Source organism: Ylistrum balloti, unplaced genomic scaffold, assembly GCF_031769215.1.
Source record: "Ylistrum balloti isolate Yb309-2 unplaced genomic scaffold, AGI_CSIRO_Ybal_v1 Utg371360, whole genome shotgun sequence".
In the NCBI taxonomy this organism is placed as follows: Eukaryota; Metazoa; Mollusca; class Bivalvia; order Pectinida; family Pectinidae; genus Ylistrum; species Ylistrum balloti.
Genome location: NW_026782721.1, coordinates 176,059 through 191,324, shown reverse-complemented (window position 1 = coordinate 191,324; position 15,266 = coordinate 176,059). Strand labels below are relative to the sequence as shown.

Here is a 15,266-nt window from a genome sequence, read left to right as displayed (position 1 = left end):
AACAACAGAACCAACAGGCAAACTAACGTACATAAAATACGTCCAGCTTAATGCCAAACAAAGAAATATAATATTTCTCATATATCACTATGGCAACCATAAAACTTTCCCATAATTAATGCGTAAAGTCCTATCAGAAAATAGCGACGTAATTCGATCCTGCTTTGAGACAATACCATCGCTACTGGAACTTTACAAAACACTATGAGTTCCGCATGAACTATGAGCCATAATTCAATTTATATTGTAAGTATAAATCTTAATAGTAAACATGTTTAGTCTATCATTTCCTTTTGTTCAGTTACAATTAAAAGTGTATCTTGTGTCAATGTCATCAATGCTTGTTTTGTTGTCAGGTGCTCTATCACCAGAATGTTGATGCTTTTAGGGATATGTTTTTTATGAAGATGGCAACACCCATATAATTTGTTTGCACGGAATAGCAAAGGAAATCGTGTCGTGTAACATGTTTTAACATTTTCAGAGCCATACGGCTAAAGTTGAGAAATAAATACATGTATATCAGAGTGAATAAACTGGAAATATGTTTTCTTGTTATTTTTAACAATACACGAGTATCAACAAACAGCCTATCCTCAAGAAGAAAAAAAGCTATGTTAACACTAGCATGTTTAGGAGACGAGATGAATATATTTGTTTGCATTTTTCATGGAAAGGTAATTGGTTCCTTTTAACTCTTTTGTAATATTTGGCAAGAACTACATGACTTAAAGGACGTAGTATACAGTGACACACATATTCTGATGTATATATTATACAGCACACTTGTTGCTGGAATTATATGTAATTCAATAGATTTTGTAAATTTAAATATGTCTGATAATTTCAAAAAGTACATATGTATGCTCTGAATTATTATGTCTATCAGAGGGTTTAAGTCGCTAACAGCCAGCAAGAAACGAGCCAACAGTAATAGCACATCTTTCAAAAACGGGCACCAAGCTGCAAATATTATTACGCATCACAGTCCGTTTGGTAACAACAATCAGAATGTTATAATTCAGGACATATAAACCTTCCATTAGCATATATAACCTGTGTCTTACGTAGGGAATCGATTGATCCACCAACAGCAAAATAGATAAATATCAAGTTTAGGGGATATATCGATGTAAATTCTTTGTATAGGGTGAAGAAGTCTAGACAACTGAAATGTGTAATTGTATATAAAAAAAACAAGAATATCGTCAGCGTTTTGTCATACACGACTGGTTCCAGCACATATAACTGGGGTAGGTATCTTATACACTGTACAGAGACTCTGATATTACCGATTGTGTATACGATGGATCCTCGAAATAGTGGCTGCCCGGACACCGTGATGGGTCAGAAGTGTGAATTTGAAGTGAATGGTCAACGGGTTACTTCTCCTAGCAAACCTATATCTTGGAGGTGTAGACGACTGGCAGATCACGCCCTCGTCCTAGCTGTTTGTAGTGGAGTTGTGATTGGTTTCGGACTCGGATTCGCACTCCGGCAATTGAAACTTTCGGAGGATGTTCTGATGTGGATAGGTATTAGCTTTCATAAACTCCACACCCTAACATTTTTTTAAAAAAAAATAATGTCACCATGTTTGACATTGTCCTTTTCGTTTAAATCTTCCATCTGATTCTAAACAGCATTACCTGGAATATTGTAATGCTGAATCCTCTGCTCTGTTATAACCGAGGAAACACGGACAGATTTGAATGAAAATAGGATACAGCAGATTTATTCATTTAAACAGTTAAGTAATTCGTATTATAATTGTTTTCTGTTGATTATAAACAGGATTACCAGGTGACATCTTCATGAGACTTCTAAAGGTCACAATACTACCAGTCATTGTGTGTAGCATCATTCATGGTAAGTGGCCTAGTACGTCTTTTAAGAAGTCTTTTTCCGTCCTACATGTTTCCAATGAGCAAGCACCTGCTATAACTGGAGTAAAGGTAGTAAGCCACATTCAGATAATCCTTTTAGTTTTCCAAAATGTCTCGATCTTTCTGCAATCCATAAAAATGATGTCTACTTTAAAATACCATTGTAAAGACTGTATGATGCAAAAAGAAGAAAGAGTAATTGGGTTTATAGGTACCATTACGTAGTGGATTCACGTGCATGTGTCAATATACTGTTTGAAAGGCAAGTATATGGATGAGGCCAGTTTCATTGGGGAAATGTATTTCATGTTTTTTTTGTTTTGTTGTTTGTTTGTTTTTTGTTTTTGTTAGTGTCCTAAATTAATGAAATAGTAATATAGAATAAGATATCATATGTGTGTGGGTATGCTATTATCCTCATTACAAGCTGACTGGTAAAAAGTGTTTAAATTTATAGTATTCGGGCCCTTTAAGTCAGTCACACATGATGCAATGAGGTGAATTTGATAAAATAAACATACATATATGATATCTATCTAAAAACGTTATTGGTACATGATTTATGTATTCATCAGTTTAATATCAAAAGAAAGCTAAAAATAGATAATTGTCAGATCATCTAATTTATCTAGGACGTATTCAGATCAGTTGTTGTGTAGTAGGTATGGTAAATAACATAACGATAGTATTATTATATATATGTTTATTTGATCATTTTGTGAATTATATACAACTGTAAGGAGAAAGCAAGTCGAATCAGAAAATATTCACTAACATGCTGTAAATTCCAGATATCCAGAAGAAAACAAGATAAACTGATGATGCTTGTATTTTTGTTGGTTTAACAGGTACTGCCACGATAGATCCACGCTCACACGGCCGAATTAGTTTGATGGCCTTTGGTTTCGTCTTACTGTCTAACTCTGTGGGAGCCTTAACAGGGATTGTATGTCACTATATCTTCAGGTCAGGTAGGCTTGGCTGTCAGACCAGATACATGTGGTGTATCTGTATCGGGTAATATTTTTTTTCTTTTCGATACATCATGCACTGTATCTTTCAGTGTCCTCAGCACTTTGATCTTTTCGTTCATTTTTTCCGAAAGTATTTTATTGTCCAATTATAATCTGTTAAATAACTTCTGTCATTTTTCTCACCATATTTTGGATTTTCATCAGTCGCCTCCCTGGTTTTAAAACTAATGCTCTTGGCATCATCCTAGGGGAACGAAACAGTTGTTTTTCGATCTTGTCCCCTACAGGTGAAGTAATGCTAACTGAGGGTGAAACACAGTATAAAAGTATCAGCACAGCAATACAGACACATGATATGTTCGCCGATCTAATCAGGTTTGTTACACTTTTAATTTCAAGTCATTTAAAAAAAATCACATCTTCGATTGACTTCCAGTAATACTGCACATAACGGCCCTATAACTAAACAGTAAGTTTTTCTAGACTGGCTTCTCCAGTCGTGTCGCAATCGATTCGTTGTTCCAAATATCGTGATTTCCGTGCAAGATTTTAAGAAATGATAGATAAACCTGCAACACAGGTTCCTAAAGATAAATGTTTGTCACTATACTTGTTGGTTACGTTATTTTTAACCTTGTCCTTATTTGAGAACATGACATTACTTACTTGAACTGACCAATATTTACATGACGAGTGTTGTCGTTGAAGCACAACGTTTTTATTCGACTTAAACATCAGGTCTTTCCTTCTCAGTAGTCTACGTCTAAAGCTTCATTTTGTTCATGTTTTGCACTGGTTTCATTTATATTCCTGTCTGGATTAAGATTTTGCAGACATGTCGGTATTTTTATGTTTCCGTTTAAACAGGAAAAGTCCAACTATGTCCTTATCAAAACACTGCTATTAACTTGCAGGAACGTTGTTCCAGACAATATATTGACGGCTTGTTTTCAAAAGGTATTTATTTTCACTAAGATATAGATACTACTTTTATTGAAGGATATGAATTACTATTTAGTAATGTTTGTTCTCTCCGTTCATTCGTTTGTTCGTTCATTCAAAAAAGACTACTTAAATGAGACTTTCCGCCAAATACGTACATTATATATAAATAAAAAACAAAAATTCAAATCCGATCCAGAACATAATATCTCATTTTCATTTATGTGTGGTGGTATGCTTCTTTACAAAGACACAGACCAGATACATTGCCACAACCGAGGTTAATTCGACTAGCACAACTCTATCTCGGTCCATTGGCACAGCGCCTGGTACAAATGTTCTAGGTAAGTAGTCACCTCTCAATACATTGGTTGTGTTTTATTTGAAATATAGCAAAGACCGTGGCATTTTCTTCAATTTCATATTTGCAATTTGTCATCCATGTTAATAATTTATTGTTCAACTCATAACACATGGTTTCAAACGATGCAGGTTGATGCAAATTATAGGACAGTTTTATGGTCGTCATAGGAAATATTCTCTTTGAGGGGACTATGAAGCTAGATGTGTGTGATGCTCGTTAGTTTGCTTGTTGGTTCATATCTCATTAGAGATGATAACATTACTTACTTAGTTTTAAACGGCGATGGAGACAGTTACTCTTCCAGAAATCTTTTTTCTTGTACATTTTTTCATATTATATATCTTTTGTTCATATTTTGACAATTTTGTTGAATTTCACTTTGGATTATGATTATGTTCATGTGTTAATAGTTTCTTGATTGTTTGGAAGAATAATTAAGTAACATATCGATGATTGTGATAAAAGAAGAAGAAAAAACGTCGAATTCGGTGTAACCTAGAATACCATGCCGATTAAAAGGTTGTGCATCCTACATTGAAAGAGTTAAATTTGGCTGAAAATAGTATATCATTCTCAGAATTATGAAATCAGGTTTACACAGTTTATAAAATAGCTTATCTAAACAGATCACAAAATTTGAGAAGTCCTCCAATCATATATTAATGACACCCTAACTTCTAATAATAATATAGAATTAAGGGAAGACAAACATTATTTTGGCGAAAGATGTCGGCAACTGACGAGTTCACGGCACATGTTTTCGAAAGATGCAGGTTGATGAAATTCACAATTGCATTCTGCATAATTATCTTAAAATATACTTTGTTTAGGCAATATGAAGTTAAGTGTGTTTGACGCTGATAAGTTGATTCTGGTGTTTAATTTGCTCTCATTAGGTAATGTGATATTACTTACTTGGATTGATCAAGATTTACATGGCGCCTGTCGTCGATCAAGTAGAAGACGCTAACTCTTCCGGAACACATGTTCTTGTTCCCCTTGTACTTTTTCATGAGTCAATCTTTCATTTATTTCATTTCATTTTATTGTGGATTCTTTCCATTGTTACATAATATTACATACTACATGAATCTTTACTTTTAAGGTATTCTGTTTCTCTCAACTATTATTGGTATGGCTGCAAGTAAGATGGGCGAAAAAGGAAAGATTGTTGTCGACTTATTCGAGGCCTTCTCAACTATTTTTATCAAAATCCTTACATGGTTTATGTGGTAAGTATATAAGATTTTTTAACTAATTCTAACAGCATAAATTTGATTGCACTGCTTGTACTGTCTCCTTGTTCTCATTAGGGAACATGAAATTACTTACTGATTGTCAAAGGTGTATATGACGGGTTCGTCAATGAAGCAGAAGACGTTTACTCTTCCGAAACATCTTGTCTAATAACTATTGTGCGTTGTAATGAGTCGCTATGTAATTCTTTCTTTTGTTAATATATTGCCAATAATATTAAAGTTAATATCAACATAACTATAATCCAAACTGGTTGATAAGTGTATCTTCTTAATCAAATTTCATACTTTGGGGAACTGTTGACATATAAATGATATTTGATTTTGATGAGTTTAATTAGGAAACAAAGCAAATTGTTACTTCATAAAAATCAATACAACAGAATATCACTTACCGGTATTACTTTTAAAGAGTTGGTTATACTGGAACAAAAGAAGACACGTACATTGAGAAAAGTTTAAAGACTTATAGCATTATCATATCAAATTATGAAGACAATTTCACTTCCTATTTTTCCTATTACCAGACACAGATGTAAATAGCACCTTTCAATGCTGTAAAGCTTAATTATAACTGTACCTTACATTGTTGCTTCCTTCAAGGGCTTCATATGAAATATAATACCTGAAGAATATTTGGAGCAGCTTGAATGCTGGAAATATATATATATGTATATATTTATATATATTTAGTAAGTAATATCGACGGTATGGTCCAATATTAGATCATAACAAACAAATGTTCGTTGGATCAATGAAGTAATAAAGACAGTACGGACAATCTACTCCTTGATCAAAACGCAAATATTACATAAACTACATCAAATATTTAGAACGTAAAACAAATACAAAGTTATAAACTAAAATCGAGAATTGTAGTGGAAATTTTGATGTCTCGATAATTCCTTCTGCCGATTGACGCTGAAAGTTCTTTATAAGGAACAAAAAAGCCTATTGGGTTGTTATGATGAAAATATAAAAAAAAAAGTTTCTTATCAGTCTCAGCACGTTGTGCATGGTAACCAGTAAGAGTATAGGTGATCGCAGAGAATAAAATCACACGGAAGAAGTTTACCGGAACATCTCGGTCCCACTCTGAATAAAGAATTGCTGATTAACAGTAAGATGTTTTCGTAAAAAATATTGAATGTATAAATAGTTAAACAATGTAAGTAATTAAGATAAAAATCGCCAGTTAAATACTAAAAAAAAAAAAAAAAGGTTCAGTGATTAGGTATCATCTGCATGTCATGCCAGTATCAAGTCAAGTCGCCCCCTATTATCTCAAGACAGGTCGCCCCTTGTCAAGACAGGTTGCCCCCTACATCAAGACAAGTCGCCCCCTTCATCAGAAGAAAAATAATGAATAAAAATATAATTATTTTGTTGTTTGATGCTATTTTATTTATTCCAATTATAAGAATTATGTACACATATACCACATACATACACATTTACACACACCTTTACATGCACATTATCATTATATCACATAAATAACATCAGTCATCAATAAGATATTCAATCATCATATATACACACATTTACATGCACATCTATTTTATCATTATATCACATAAATCACATCAATCATTAATCAGATATTCATCAAACATATATACATGAAGTTGTCGTTGTCAGAGCTCGGAGTTACATACAAGACATAGCGCAGCCATGGTTGAATGTGATATGACCTGTAGACGTCCATACGACTTAATTATGGTAAGATTTTGAGCTTGGGTGTAGATCACACTCAGCCACTGGCGTTGTTGTCACTTTCATCTTGCCGACAGCCAAGCCGATTACGAGCTGTGTAAAGTTAGTCCAAACAGTAATTGGGCTTACATGGCTTCCGTATATCAGTGTTGTTACAAGAAGGCGAGAGAAGGTGTTGTTATAAGAGTCGTCGCCTAGGTCAGGAAATGTTTTCTCAAGTAGAGCCATTTGATGTATTAGATATATTATTTATAACAATATGTAAAAGTTTGTGACGCATAACACCTCATTATATTTTTGGGTGGCGAGTTGTCTTGATATATGGGGGCGACTTGTCTTACGAGGGAGCGACTTGTCTTATTTAGGATTGGGGCGACTTGTCTTGGGGGCGAATTGACTTGCATTCGTCATGCCGCGTATGAATTGGCTTGAAGATATGTCTTGCTACAGGAAGGTTCGGACATTTCTTTTTGATTGAACACCTGAACACCCGTGATTGTTAATCCTGAGATTAAGTGGTGTTTTAGTCTGCAAATGACACGTTATCAAGTACTTACATTGAATCAACTGGTGCTGTTAGTAGACGGGCACTGCTTACACCTATTACTCTTGCTTTTCTTGAAACAGACAGTTGCAATAGTGTGGGAAGTTGTTGGTAGCTTACCGCTAATCATATGTCTTCGATTTTTTTCGGTTAAAGCAGCGGCATCTAAAAGCGTCGTCGTCAAAGACAATACATCTGATTCTCGGCGCTTCGGAATATGGGATGCTCCTTGTAGTACGGGATGGATGACAAATAGACAGGCGAAGGAACTAGTGAGTGTCCGTTCGCAGGGCCATTCCATCTTCCCAATTCGTCGAGATTCAGACGTATTTTTTATGATAAAAACGTTTTAGACGCCGTTGTTTAGAACATCTGCTCAATAGGGTATGAAGCTCTGATAAAGATAACGAACTTTACAGGGCTAGTCCCCTTGAATACCGACCAAAAACCGGGAGAGTACCTTGTGTGATGATCTTTCATCCCGGCATTCCACTATTGTCAACAATGCTGTATATATATCTAACATTGTACAAGATGTGTTGCGTTTGATGTGTTATATGAAGAGACTTATCATGTATAGACAGTGATGAAATCCATACAGGTCAACTCCTGTGGGCGTGGCTAGTCTCATCGCTGTATCGATAGCCCGAGTGACTGATATTGTGGACACGTTCAGTAGCCTTGGTCTCCTGGTGGCAGCCTTCTTGGTTGGGATTCTTTTCCATCAGCTCGTCTTGCTTCCCGCCGCACTGTTTATAATCTTCAGGATTAAACCTTGGTATTTCTATCTCAAAGCAGCAAAGGCTTGGATGGCAGTTTTCGCCCCACCTAGTTCGTACGTATATTTCACACAATCAAACATCTCCACAATCGTGAATATTTGCCAATATCTATTGCAGTTTTCCAATATATATATTTTTATATTGAACAGAGCTATCGGGATTCCTGAGATCATCCGACTTTCCGAGGAAGATTTCCACGTAGACAAGAGAGTATCAAGGTTTACAGTTCCTTTCGGAGCCGCGGAGAGTCGAATTGGCAGTACGCACTTCATCTCACTTTCCGTTCTTTTCTTGGCTTCGGTACAGGGTGTCAGTCTCAACTCCCTACAAGTTTTCATTATTTGGTAAGATTCTATCCTAAGTCATCTTATATCCTTTTTCCAAAGATCAACTTATTTAATTTTTCATCTCAAACAAACAAAGACAAAAACAAAAATTACAGAACTAACCAAAATAATGATAGTTATCCTGATTCAAACTAAAATCCGACGAAACTATGGATAATAAGAACACAGGAAAAAATTAACAAGGCACGGAAGGGAAGGCGACTTTTGCTTTATGTTCAATCGAAGAATATAACATCACGTTTCCAAACGATAAATAGGTAAACTAATCCACAAGGTTTATCGAAAATGAAATACGTCTTTAACGTCCGTAAAACTTCATCATAATCTTCATCAACCTTTCGGACCCATGTGTTGTGTGTTTGTATTACAGTCGGTGAGATCTTGCATATAAATGACCTTAAGATGAAAGATAGAAATACTGAAAACCAGTACAAATCCGAACAGTGAGGCGTTACAGGCAAAAATAAGAGTTAGAGGGTGTAGGTTTCAAAGAAATAAAGAAAGAATCATTCGAGCGAAGACAAAATGGATAGAGGAGGAAAAACCCACATCTTATTTATCTTAGCCTTGAAAACCTAAATTTTAAGTTATAAAATAACCCTCAGCTTCAGAAAGACGATAAAACTTATCAAACAAGACATTCTAGATGAATTACATTTTTTAATGAAACTTTATATTTTAGGGAGGTAGAGGATTGTAATTCAAACAATTTTCTTCAGGGATTTAATGTCCGAAAGTTAAGGGAGATAAACCTCGTCAATTCATAGAAAATTTGAGACCTATTTCACTTCTAAATATCACTTGCAAAAAAACTTCTGGGGTTATCTCGCAAAGAACTAGGAATGTTTTTAATAAATTAATAGATAGTGAACAAACATGTTTCAAGTGATATATAGGCGAAAATATCCGTACATTATATGATGTTATGCATTATTCTGAATGAGATAATATTTCTGGAACTATTCTTTAACCTTTATATTCAATATTGCTTATATCTAGGACGCTTGTTTTCTTTGGAATGAAAGGCCACATAATATATACAGGGATGTTAGTATTTAACATTATCTGAACAGGTTTAATAATTGTTGATGTCCATGCTCTCATGGAATCTCTTGAACTTGGTCCGCATTTGCAAAACTCTGGCAATGCTTTTATTTATTTATGTGGCTCCAACTGTTCAAAAATATTCTGGAAAGGTGTGTTTTGTGGCTGGGAAAATTGAACAAATCATCACTCTTATGAAGCATTTTAGAAATCATGATTCTATTTTGGAAACTCCTCTCTGGTAATAAATTCCTTTTTGCCAACACTAGTATATTTACAATGAATGATGTGGTTACAGATCCTGTAAACCTTAATCCGTCTACAAGAATTTCTTGATCAATACAGAGTTAACAAAAATTTTCTTCAATACCATGAAGAATAAACACAAATATTCAGATGAAGAAAACAATGGTTCACTGCTTATGGTATTGTAGATAAGTGCAATGGTTATTACAGGAATTTGAAAATCTTGATATTCTGTTTATTGCATTCTCTATCAATAAAGAATCATTTCTATCTTTGTTTTTTAGTGTGAAAATGTAACAATTTTCCACCTCTTGTCATTACTATTTTTTAAAAAAAATCACCCCCGGAACCCGACAGTGAGCCAATCTTACCTTTAGAAATATCTAAAATATCTATAAAAGTTCGAACCAAATTATTTTACTCTTTTAAACCGCATTTCCACTTCTCTCTCTCTCTCTCTCTCTCTCTCTCTCTCTCTCTCTCTCTCTCTCTCTCTCTCTCTCTTTTTAAAACTTTAAAATTTGCATGTGTGTAATTATAGGTAAGGTGTGTGAATGATGGTGATGGTGATGGTGGTGATATCGTTAATTACATGATGATTACATACTTATTATGGTGATAATGACTTGGTGATGACGACAAAAGAAACATCAAATTTAAAAGCTGTTTTATTTGTCTGCTTTCTTTTCGTAACGGTTCCCTTATACCACAATATCATGTCTGTTTGTTCGTGTTACTTTGTTTTCCGCTTTAATTGTTATTAATTATTTCATGTTAAAAAGGATTCTGTGCTCGTTGTCTTCCTTGGCTGTTCCCGCTGTTCCCAGCTCTTCCCTGGTCGTAGTCCTCATCATTTTGACATCCTTAGATGTCGATGGTGACGCCATGGGTATTCTCTTTACAATTGAATGGTTTACGTAAGTATAACGAGCATATTATTTTTTGTTAAAAGATTAAAAACAGCTTAAGTGTCATACCCTACTCATATAATATCAAATAACTCTTGTTTTTATATCGACTGACATCGGGCAAAAATTAAACGGTACTTTTTATTTTTGCTAATCTTTGTGAAAAATTCACCGAAACGCCTAACGCGTCCTGGAATTTAAAAGTCTTTCATCGAGAATTGAATTTTTCTGTCTTATCCTGAAAGCTGGAGTGATGCTTTTTGTGTACTTTATAAAAATGACATTTTCAAATGACCATATGCTTCACTCAGAATATAGTGTTAACATCTTTAATCAAGATGTCCAATAGCTTCATTGAAGAAGCACTAGGCCTGTTTCGGAAAATTTTCTTCGTGTTAGTAATGTCAGTAGAATAGAGGTCTTATAACACAACCAGCAGAAGACTTTAGTGTGGCGTTTCGATAACTACATGGCTACCTTCATCAGACACACAAATGACCAGTGTGAAGCCTTCTAGCTCTGACGTACGCTCGAATCTTCTATTTGCTGTGTCATCAGAACTTCTGTTCTATTGACATTATCAACCTGAAGAAAATATTCCGAAACAGGAGGCCTATTTTACAGCTCAAATATTACAAGTAATCTATACTTCTGTTGAATAGCTCAGCTGTTTACAGCTTACGATCTTGATGAGACCATTTCGTAGTCAAAAATGGTGATATCCCTGTCTGGAAAAAAAAAGTAAATGATATTCAGATTTTTTTTTCCAACCGATATTATTCATATAATTACTTTTCATTTGTTAAACATATCCAATAATGTGTTTTAGGGACAGATTAAGAACTAGCAGCAATGCCATGGCGAGTATCCTTTGTACGATGACAGTAGATAAACTGTGTAAAGGAAAATTAGAAAAGGTTACTTCCGATGACGCAATAGTATCTGACAGAAATGGTGACGACGACAATCCAGATGGCGAAGACACAGATGACGCAAATTCTATTTTATTAAAAATTCCGTAGAAATGTGCAAGTGAAAAACTCTTCATCATTATATTTGAGAGAGACATTAAATAAAGTAACTGTATATGGAAGTCTTTCTGTTTCGGCAAAATAAGTGATTGAAAATAAGGTTAAAGTTTCATTGTTGGTTGTAAAACAATGTTCCTTTATGACTCTCCGTTATATAACCCTCTGATCATCTGGAATTGACGATTTAAAAATATTTTTCTTTTATGTCATTTCGATCTGATGAGGTATTATCAACTGTGTATCAATGTATGATAATTAAATGTAGACATTTAAGTACAGTAAATTGTGTTATTCGGAAAGAATCTACTTCATTATCTCTTTACTATCTTAATTACTTCACCATATATGGAAAAAATAGCAATAAATTTCCGTATCTTTACTCGTCTTGTACATGTGATAAATACAGAAATATATATCAGTAGAATTTCATTTCATAACAACTTCGGTTTAATAACAAATATATGGAGTTGATCGTACCACATATACACAAGGATCGTTCGAATATGGTAAGGAAAAAGAGCGATTGGTATAATTCGTTACTGCGAAAGAATGAAAACAGCATGTTTTTTTTCAATCTGGGTTTGGTTTGTGTTTTTTTCCACACATAAAAAATACGAATATACCAACACGTCAACATAATCATAATCAACACTCAAATTCAGTGAATCTTGGGCAATATATGAACAAAAGAAAAACTATATCAAGATAATATCAACTTAAATGACATTAAACTTGAAACTTGTCTTAATTTTAATGACATACCCAAACTCACAGAGTCGGAATCAGTCTCTTGGAGATAAAAGAAGAAGTAGGTATGTTTTTGAAAAACATGAAAAATAATAAAAGCCCGGGATCTGATGGATTCACTGTGGAATTTTTCATTATTTACTGGAATAGAATTGGTAAATTTCTAGTAAGATTGACAAATTTTGACTTTTTAAAAGGTAAACTTTCAGGAACTCAGGGGCAACGGGTAATTATATGCATTCCAAAAAAGACATTATCTAAAAAAAACTGGTTTCCAACATCATTTCTTAATATATCATATAAAATAGCATCAGGTTTAACTCATACAGGATAAAAAAATGTTCTTAATAAAAATATTAGTTATGATCAGACTGGGGTTTTTTTTATCTCAAAGGTATATAGGGGAGAATACACGTTTATTAGACGATATTATGAAATTTACGGAAGAAAATTATATATCTGGTATAATTTGGATACTAGATTTTGAAGAAGCATTCGACTCTGTATCTTAGAATTATATCAAAAAAGTTTTGATTATTTTTTTTTATTTTTTAATTTTTTTTTTTTTTTTTTGGTTTTTGTTTTTGTTTTTTGGGTTTTTTTGTTTGTTTTTTGTCTTTTTTTTTGGGGGGGGGGGTAATGATATTTTAGATGGTTAAATACATTACATAACATTGTTTCACCTACAATTAACCAAGGAGGGAACTTATCAGCTTTTTCCGAAATTAAAAGATCGTGTCGTCAAGGTAACCCAATTGCCTCCTATATCTTAATTATGTGTCCAGAAATGTAAGCTATGCGTTGGAGGAAAAATAGTCATATTACAGGAATTACACAAAGAATTTTGTAACCCTAATATCACCATATGCAGACGATACATTCTTTCGCTAGATGGATCAGGGAAGTCACTACATGGAACTCTCATTGAATTAAACAAATTTGCAAATACATGGACCATCGATATGCCGTAATTAGCCATGTGTTACGCACTGGTGATTTTCTACTCTGTATGTATTGACCGTTTCGTCAGAAGACGTGCTGATGTTTGACAAAAATTAATTTCGAGACAACGAATGACTTTTCCCTTGCTTTACAATTGAAGGGATTGAAAAAACGCTTTTACTCAACAAAAATTTCGACTCCATGAAATTCGAGTCATCCGAACTTAAATTACAAAGATATAAAAGGAAAAAATCGAGACTTGAATATTATTTCGACTTAAATGGAATTTCGACTTAAGCGATTTCCAGACAACGAATTACAATTTCTGTACTAACAACTTTCGGAAAGATGTATTTAAATCTTGGTACAAATTGGATAATTCAAAAGAAATTAGGGAACTTGTGGAAAGATCACTGTTAACCCAAAATATCTGGCATGAAATAATATTACTATTGCAGGTAAATCAGTCTTCTTTCATGGTATAAATCAGGAATACTCAATTTTTCAGATCTGGTAAAAAAATACAAATAACTTTTCCTTCTATACCTTTAAAGTACTTTATGAAAAATATCAACTTCATGCAAATTTTCTTCAAGTTCAAGGATTAATATCTACGATTTACAAAATACTTATGGAACCAACTGTTTGATGAAAGAGAATGGAATGAATTTATAAAATTCTGTATAAAGGCACAAAAAATACAAAAGGTGGGGTCAACAATTGGCCCCCACATAGATTTCTATTACTTTTTTGCCATATGTAGGTACATGAAAATAACCTACAACCGCATAATGATTAGTCATTATGACTACTTATAGTCATACTGGACCACCTTGTATAACACCATGATTGGTCATTATAACTACTTATAGTCATACTGGACCTCCTTGTATAACACCAGGTTGAGTGACAAAGGTACCCTAACATAATGACAAATACTTGCTACATAAGAATTTTAAATGAAAATATGTCCGTTATTTTGATAATACATGTGTTATATTGGCATAAAAATGAAAGCATATTGATAACTTTGATTTGAAAAAAATGCAAAATTTTCACAAAATAAAGACTATCAAAGTTTGTCAAGTTAATTGTTTATAGTTGCAATCTCAGTCTATATTTCATACTTCTTTAAAAACTTTCTACGTATACATGCTGTCTGTTGAGTAAATTTTAAGTGATTTCAAAATCGGTAACATAAAAATTTTAGCAATTTAAACATGCTTATTGCATAATTTGCCATAATCACTGAAGATTTAATTTTCGTTGTTTTTTTTTGTGCCAAATACTGCTATATTTTCCAGTTTTGTGTAGTACTAAAGCACATTAAATGTTTTGCATTTGTTTTAAAATTAAATTCAGTAGGTATAACTTAATATGGTGTTTACTGCACTAGAAATATATCCTCTAAAGAACAACTGACCGTTTAGTTTGTATTATAGAAACTTAACTATGATGAAATGATCACATGTTATCGTCATTCCACTTTTCTTCGTTTATCATTATATATAACAATAATGCATATAAATTAGTCAGA

The 15,266-nt window shown here is 33.5% G+C and overlaps 1 protein-coding gene across 1 annotated transcript; it reads left to right on the top strand.

The window, feature by feature from the left end:
* The first annotated feature begins 1,306 nt into the window (after positions 1–1,306).
* Positions 1,307–12,031, top strand: LOC132562194 (excitatory amino acid transporter-like). Its single transcript, XM_060226924.1, has 11 exons — positions 1,307–1,535; positions 1,795–1,869; positions 2,735–2,857; positions 3,148–3,235; positions 3,775–3,817; positions 4,053–4,146; positions 5,272–5,398; positions 8,284–8,517; positions 8,614–8,808; positions 10,884–11,018; positions 11,839–12,031. Exons 1-11 carry the CDS (start codon positions 1,307–1,309, stop codon positions 12,029–12,031), a joined length of 1,536 nt encoding a protein of 511 aa, XP_060082907.1.
* Positions 12,032–15,266: the final 3,235 nt, after the last annotated feature.